We start from the raw sequence: 7,930 nt of genomic DNA, 5'->3' as shown, positions 1-7,930 counted from the left end.
TATGAAGTGCTTAAGATTTATCCCATCTCATGTAGGAGACTTCTTCCCTTTTACTTTTTTTTAAAGGCGAAGGCGATTACACCGTTGATGTTTAACTTAAAGTATATATATTTCTATGTATATTGCTTTATATTTTACTTTTGTTTCGTGAAGTTGGGATATTAAATGCTATGATTTTTTTTATGTGTAGGAATGATTCAGAAGCAATTGGGGGCGAAACACGCAAGATTTAAGCCAAAACGAACAAAATCGGACGAAATTGAGCATTTGGGCGCCACAGGCAGCGCCTGGCGCCACCTGTGGCGCTGGAGGCAGAATGGAAATTTGAGGCAGCGTCCTGGTGGGCGCCTGGCGCTACCTAGGGCGCCGGTAACGTGATTTTGTCCTATTTTACCCGGGACACGGTTTATTCGGCCCTAGACCTACCCAACATGTATAAAAGAAAGACTAAGCCTATTTTTGAAGGGAGAGACGCGACTTTGGAAGAAAAATACACACAAGAAACATCTGGGAGCAAGAAAATCTCAGATTTCTTCATCTTTTCTAGTATTTTCAATTATCCAAAACTTATGCAATTATTTGCTAGTATCATCAGTGGCTAAAAACCCATTGTTTTGGAGTTGTGATTTAACCATGAATATTGTTGTTTAATGTTGACTTAACCTCGATTATAATTCACTAATATATGGTTGTTTCTTCAATTCTGTGATTAATTGCTTAATTGTCTGGCCAATAGTTAGGCTATATTTACTATCTATGCTATGCTTTAGAAAACCGTGTTTAGATTAGAGAAGAATTGAAGAGAGCATGATCTTAACTCTTAGGGGGTGGATTTTTGGTTAGTATAGGAATATACTTAGTCACCGTGCTTAATTAAATATCGTAATCTTAATGCGTTCTTAATAGATTGATTCCATAGGAATATAGGCGTGAATCTATTTTGAATAGACGAATGGTACTTCGGGAGAAGGCTATGAGAGCAATTATCGATTAATTATCAACCATGAGTGAATTGTATGAGAGGGAGAGTTAACTAGAACACAATAGGATTGGTGAATCGATCACAACCTTGGAATATTTGTCTCTATTGAATACATAACAATCATTCTACTACTTGATAATTTAGTTATTACTCAGAATTGTAGTTTGGTATAATTAAACTCTTGAACTCGAATTTAGCTTGACTGAATAACAATATTGGTGAGTTAGTGAGTAGTTGATATAAGTCTCTGTGGGTTCGACACTCGACTTATCATTTTATTACTTGTACGACCACGCATACTTGCGTGTACGTTTGGGAGCACCAAGTTTTTGGCGCCGTTGCCGGGGACTTGAATATTAACTACTTTCTAGTTTTTGCTTTAATTGTTAATTTCATCAAGTCTAACATTACTTGATTGTTGCTTGGATCTCAGGAACTTTAATTGAATGCGAAGGGTCAGAAGCCATGACCGACTTCAAGGCTTTGACCCTGAACCTGAGAGAACATTTCATAGGAGGTTGAGGGAAGCAAGGGACACGAATAATATTCAGGCACTTGTTCAATTTCCTGGGAACATGCCTGAGGAGCAACACATGGCTGTTCAGGATGTGGCAATGCCCAATATTGCCAATGTCACCTCTAGCATTGTGAAGCCCAGAATCACTGGGCACTATGAGCTGAAACAAAGTATGATCCAGCTACTTCATGCGAATGGGCAGTTTATGGGTCTTCCACACGAGGTCCACAACAACATATCCTGAATTTCTTGGAGATTAGTGACACTTATATCACTAACGGAGTCACTCCAGACTATGTGAAGCTCACACTTTTCCATTCTCATTGTTGGGCGAAACAAAGCGATGGCTGAAGGCGGAACCAGCTAATTCTATTACCTCATGGAATGATTTGGCAAGGAAATTTCTAGCTAGGTTCTTCCCTTCAGGCAAAACTGCAAAGATAAGAAGTGAGATAGTTGCCTTCAAACAGAAAGCAGGAGATTTATACTCATCTTGGGAGAGGTTCAAGGGGCTAAGCAGAGACTGTCCTCATCACAATCAGACAAGAGAAGTATTGGCTCACACTTTCATAGAAGTTCTACATCCTGAAACAAAGATTGTGGTAGATACTGCAGTTGGAGGTCAAGTGTTGGAGAAAAGCTTTGACGAGATATATGCATTATTGAACAAATTCTCCAAAAGCAATCCGGATTGGCAAGGAGAGATGGGCAAACATATAGTGCAAAAATCTGCAGGAGTTCTTGAGTTAGATGTCGTCTCAGCATTATCAGTACAGATTTCTACATTGACCAACCAAGTCAATCAGATGACCTTGATTATCAACAAGCAACAAGCACAACCGGTACAACAGGTTCAAGTGTTTTGTGAAATATGTGGAGAGGGTCACACGAGCGACATATGCCTCGCTAATCCAGAGTCTGTCTGCTTTGTGGGTAATTCAAATAGGGGCCAAACAAATAAATATGGAAACACTTACAATCCCAACTGGAGGGACCACCCAAACTTCTCTTGGGGTGGAAACTAAGGTACTCAGAATCAATACAGGCCTCAAGCACCTCAACAGCAATATAGACCACCTTAGGTTGAATAACAAGCGAGTCCAACAAGTCACCTTGAAGACATGTTGAAAAAAGTGATGGCTGAACAGCAAGCCCTTGCTCAGAAATTTATGGCTGAGCAGCAAGCCCAAGATGCAACAATGAGAAATTTGGAGCGCCAAATGTGACAGCTTGCCAGTGCTTAAAACACTAGATCAGCTGGAGCTCTTCCAAGTGACACTGAATCTAATCCTAAGGCATCCCTTAATGCCGTGTCGTTGAGGAATAGGAGACAATTAGAAGAAGTTCAGTCTAAAAAGAGGAAACATGTGACTTTTAATGAGAGGCCAACCACTATAGAATTAACATCAGAAAAATCTAAGGAGTCAGAGAAGCCAGCTGGAGAGGCGGTGGCTGAGCAACCCCTACCATTGGTTGAAAGGCCACCACCTCCGTTCCCTCAAAGATTGCAGAAATTAAGGGATAACGCCGCATATAAAAAGTTTCTTGATATTTTGAAGCAGGTGAAAATTAATATTCCATTGGTTGACATCTTACAATAAGTACCCAAATATGCAAAGTACATCAAGGACATAGTGGCAAATAAAAGGAGGCTGACCGAGTTTGAAACTATGGCACTCACTGAGGAGTGCAGTTCAAGAATTCAGCACAAGTTAGCTCAAAAATTGAAGGATCCAGGTAGTTTCACTATCCAAATCTCGATTGGTAAACATGCTGTTGGGCGAGCTTTATGTGATCTTGGAGCAAGCATCAATTTGATGCCGCTATCTGTGTTCAGACAGTTGGGGTTGGGTGAGCCATGCCCAACAATAGTTATCTTACAGTTGGTTGATCGCTCCCTTGCTCATCTTGAGGGAGTGATTGAAGATGTGTTAGTTCAAGTGGGTTGTTTCATATTCTCGATTGATTTCATTATCTTGGATTACGAGACTGATCAGGAAGTCCCATTTATTTTGGGGCATCCATCCTTAGCCACGAGACGAGCTATTATCAATGTTTGTCAAGGAAGGATGATAATGAGAGTAGGTGATCGACTGGAGGTATTCAATGTTTATAAAGCACTCAAGTTACCAGTCCACTATGAAGATCTATACATGATCTCTGTGATGGAAAGTGATGCTACATTATTAGTGCCTTACATGAGCCCTATAGATCTTCAACGAGCTTTGATTGGGGATGAAGAAGATAGTAAAGATGAAATGAATGGAGAAATTGAGCAAGTACTTGATATGTCCTGTAATTATGTCCATGGGTTTGGAAAATTTGAGGAGGTTGATAGACCTGTCACTCTGACCCCTTCGAAGCCATCTATTGAAGAAGCCCCAAAGCTAGAACTTAAGCCTCTACCCGCACACCTGCGTTATGCTTATTTGCGGAACTCTAAGACATTGCCCATGATTATATCCTCCAGCTTGACTAACACTCAAGAAGAAAAATTGCTCAGAGTACTCCGAGAGCATAAAAAGGCTATTGGGTGGACTATATCTGATATCAAGGGAATTAATCCATCATTTTGTATGCATAAAATCTTTTTAGAGGACGGACACCGCCCTAGTATGGAGCAGCAAAGAAGATTAAATCCCATTATGAAAGAGGTAGTGAAAAAGGAAGTAATCAAGTTGCTCGATGTAGGTATCAGTTTTCCTATTTCTGACAGCAACTGGGTAAGCCCAGTTCAATGTGTGCCCAAAAAGGGAAGAATGACTGTGATTCAGAATGAGAAGAATGAGCTAATTCCTACTCGCACTGTTACGGGATGGAGAGTCTGTATTGATTATAGACGGCTCAACAAAGCAACCCGCAAGGACCACTTCCCACTTCCATTCATTGACCAAATGCTAGACAGATTAGCCGGGCATGAATATTATTACTTCCTTGATGGTTATTCGGGATACAATCAGATTGTCATATGCTCAAAGGATCAGGAGAAGATCACTTTTACTTTTCCTTATGGTACTTTTGTCTTCAAGCGAATGCCGTTTGGTCTTTGTAATGCACCAACCACTTTCCAGAGGTACATGATGGCTATTTTTACCGACATGGTGGAAAAATTCGTGGAAGTGTTTATGGATAATTTTTCAGTTTTTGGGTCTTCTTATGATGATTGCTTGAGGAATTTAAGCAAGGTGCTGGCCCGTTGTGAAGAAACAAATCTGGTACTGAATTGGAAAAAGTGCCATTTATGGTACAAGACGGCATTATGTTGGGTTATAGAGTATCTAAGAGCGGCATTGAAGTTGATAAGGCGAAGGTGGAGTTGGTTGAAAAATTACCTCCACCTATTTCAATGAAGGGTGTCCGGAGTTTCTTGGGACATACGGGATTCTATCTGCGCTTTATTAAAGATTTTTAAAAAATTGCTACTCCTTTGGGTAGGCTGCTTGAAAAAGATGTAACTTTCAACTTTGATAATGCTTGCCTCAAGGCATTTGAAGAACTCAAAAAGAAGTTGGTGTCTGCTCCCATTATTGTGGCACCTGATTGGTCCTTACCATTTAAACTTATGTGTGATGCGAGTGACCATGCTATTGGGGCAGTGCTAGACCCGAGGAAGGACAAGGTGTTTTATTTCATCTACTATGCGACTAAGACTCTTGATGATGCACAACTGAATTACACCACCACTGAGAAGGAGTTGTTAGCTATTGTGTGGGCCTTTGAGAAATTTCGGGCATACTTGGTGGGAACAAAAGTCATAGTCCATACCGATCGTGCAACAATAAGGTATTTGTTTACAAAAAAAGAATCTAAGGCTAGATTTATAAGTTGGGTTTTGTTGCAGCAAGAATTTGATGTAGAAATACGATATCGAAGGGGGACATAGAACCAAGTAGCTGACCATCTATCAAGGCTGGAAAATCACGATCACGTGGAGGAGGATGGCCAAATTAAAGAAGTATTTCCTGATGAGAAACCTTTTGCTATAACCCAAGACCCTCCCCTATGGTACGCGAACTATGTGAATTATCTTGTGAGTGGGGTACTTCCTCCTGAAATCCAATTTGAAGCTAGAAAGAGGTTTCTACATGATGTGAACTTCTACTACTGGGATAAGCCATATTTGTACAAGCAATGTGCTGATCAGTTGATGAGGAGATGCATTCCAGAAAAGGAGGTGGAATTAGTGTTGTATGATTGTCATGCATCACCTTATAGGGGCTATCATGGAGGAGATAGAATAGCTGCAAAGGTACTACAATCCGGTCTCTTTTGGCAAACTTTATTCAAGGATGTCAATGCATTCGTTAAGAAGTGTAAGTAATGTCAGAGAACAGGAACAATCACAAGGAGGCATGATATGCCTTTGAATAACATCCTAGAAGTTGAGCTTTTTGATGTGTGGGGATAGATTTTATGGGACCATTTCCACCATCCAGAGGAAACAAATACATTTTGCTAGAAGTTGACTACGTGTCAAAATGGGTGGAGGCAATTGCTTTGCCAACAAATGATGCCATGGTGGTATCTGCTTTTGTGAAAAAGAATATATTTCGAGATTTGGGACTCCACGTGCCTTAATTAGTGATGAGGGGACTCATTTTTGCAATCGGTTGTTGAATAACCTTCTAGCTAAATATGGAGTTCGCCACATAGTTGTTATAGCATATCATCCCCAAGAAAGTGGGCAAGCTGAGGTGTCAAATAGAGAAATAAAGCAAATATTAGAGAAGACAGTGAGTGTGAATAGGAAGGATTGAGTTGCAAAGTTAGATGATTCCTTATGGGCATATAGAACTGCATATAAAACGCCAATTGGGGCAGCCCCATACAAGCTTGTTTATGGGAAGGCATGTCACTTGCCCGTTGAACTGGAACACAAGGCATACTGGGCCATTAAGAAGCTGAACATGGACCTTGAAGCCGCGGGCGAGAAAAGACTTTTGAAGTTGAATGAGTTAGATGAGTTCAGGTTGCACTCTTATGAAAATGCTAAGCTCTATAAAGAAAAGACAAAGAGATGGCATGACAATCATATCAAGCCGCGTCACTTCGAGCAAGGCCAACATGTATTATTATTCAATTCTAGGCTAAGGCTGTTTCCTGGAAAGCTAAAATTGAGATGGTCAGGTCCGTTTGAGGTGGTGAGAGTCACTCCTTATGGTGTAATCGAGCTGCGAGCTTTAAATGGTGAAAGGAAATTTTTGGTGAATGGACATAGAGTCAAACACTATTAGGGAGGAATGATTAATTGTGAGAAGACCAGGGTTGTACTCGCTGATGAGTAAGCGAGACTCTGCGAAGTACCGCGATGTTAAATCAGGCGCTTGTTGGGAGGCAAACCAATTTGTATTGCTTTACTAGTTTAACTTCTTAATTTGTATTTTCTTTGTAGGCGTAGTAATGATAAGCAGAATGGTGTAGTACATGTCAATTGGGTATATAAAAGGCTCGAGGGATCGGAATGTTTCAAAACAAAATTCTCGAAAATAGCACCCAGTCCAGTGCCCAACGCTGCTTGGGGCGCTGGAAACAGAATACTCAAAAACCCCAGCGCCAGGTAGGGTGCGAGGCGTCGGGCTGGGGGCGATCCAGGTAAGTCTATTTTTTTTAATTTTTTTTCGTTTTTTTATTTTCTAACCCATACCCATTTAACCCAACCCAAATACCCATTACAGTAATACAATACCCCATCCTAATACCCATGTCTATTCCCAACCCAACTAAGCCATAACCCAAACCTACCCAAACACAAAACCAAACAACGATTTCTCTCCTCTTCCTCACAAAAGTTTCTCCAAGTTTTTCTCTTGCCCTCCTTCTACACTCTCCAGGTAAGATATTCTCTCTTCTCCTTCTTCTTCTTCTTGTTTGTATTTTGAATTATTAGATATCCCGTTCCCAAGATTCCCAACTCCCCAAATATTTTTCCCTATGTAGTTCTTATGAAAGTTTATGGTGGATGGCTTGTGTTGGTCTAATTTATATGGTTATTGTGTATACGGAGTAGTAAACTAGAATTCCTTCTACTTCGTTGAAAATTGGGAGGCCACCATATTTCACCATTGTTGAATTAGAAGCACACACTTTATGCCCGTAAGGTATTTGTTAAAATGCTTGAATAAGGATTTTGGTGTACCGGTAAAGTCTGAGTAACCGGGTATATTTGTGTATGAATTTGGACTAAGTGTGGGGTATGTAGGGATGCTTTTACATGCTAGGGGTGTGGCTTTGATGCAATACATGTTCCTACTCCATCTATCTTATATAATGTATGTTATAGAACCTTGTAAATTTGACTAATTTAGTATAGTCTAGTAGTTGTGAAAGGTGCGTACCATATGCCTCTTGCTTACCTTAATGTGAATTCGCGTATCCATGATCAATCACTATTGTGTGGCATGGGGAAGTCTTGAGTACCCATAGCTTTAGGG

At 40.5% G+C, this 7,930-nt stretch overlaps 1 protein-coding gene across 1 annotated transcript; it reads left to right on the top strand.

Annotated features, from left to right (window-relative positions):
• The first annotated feature begins 3,169 nt into the window (after positions 1–3,169).
• Positions 3,170–6,733, top strand: LOC104246783 (uncharacterized). The gene is made up of 5 exons (XM_009802668.2): positions 3,170–4,809; positions 4,935–5,282; positions 5,409–5,812; positions 5,908–6,020; positions 6,266–6,733. The coding sequence occupies exons 1-5, from the start codon at positions 3,170–3,172 to the stop codon at positions 6,731–6,733; spliced, it is 2,973 nt and encodes a 990-aa protein (XP_009800970.2).
• Positions 6,734–7,930: the final 1,197 nt, after the last annotated feature.

The sequence above is a fragment of the Nicotiana sylvestris genome, chromosome 4 (genome assembly GCF_000393655.2).
Source record: "Nicotiana sylvestris chromosome 4, ASM39365v2, whole genome shotgun sequence".
Lineage (NCBI taxonomy): Eukaryota > Viridiplantae > Streptophyta > Magnoliopsida > Solanales > Solanaceae > Nicotiana > Nicotiana sylvestris.
This window is presented reverse-complemented; position numbering and strand designations above follow the sequence as displayed.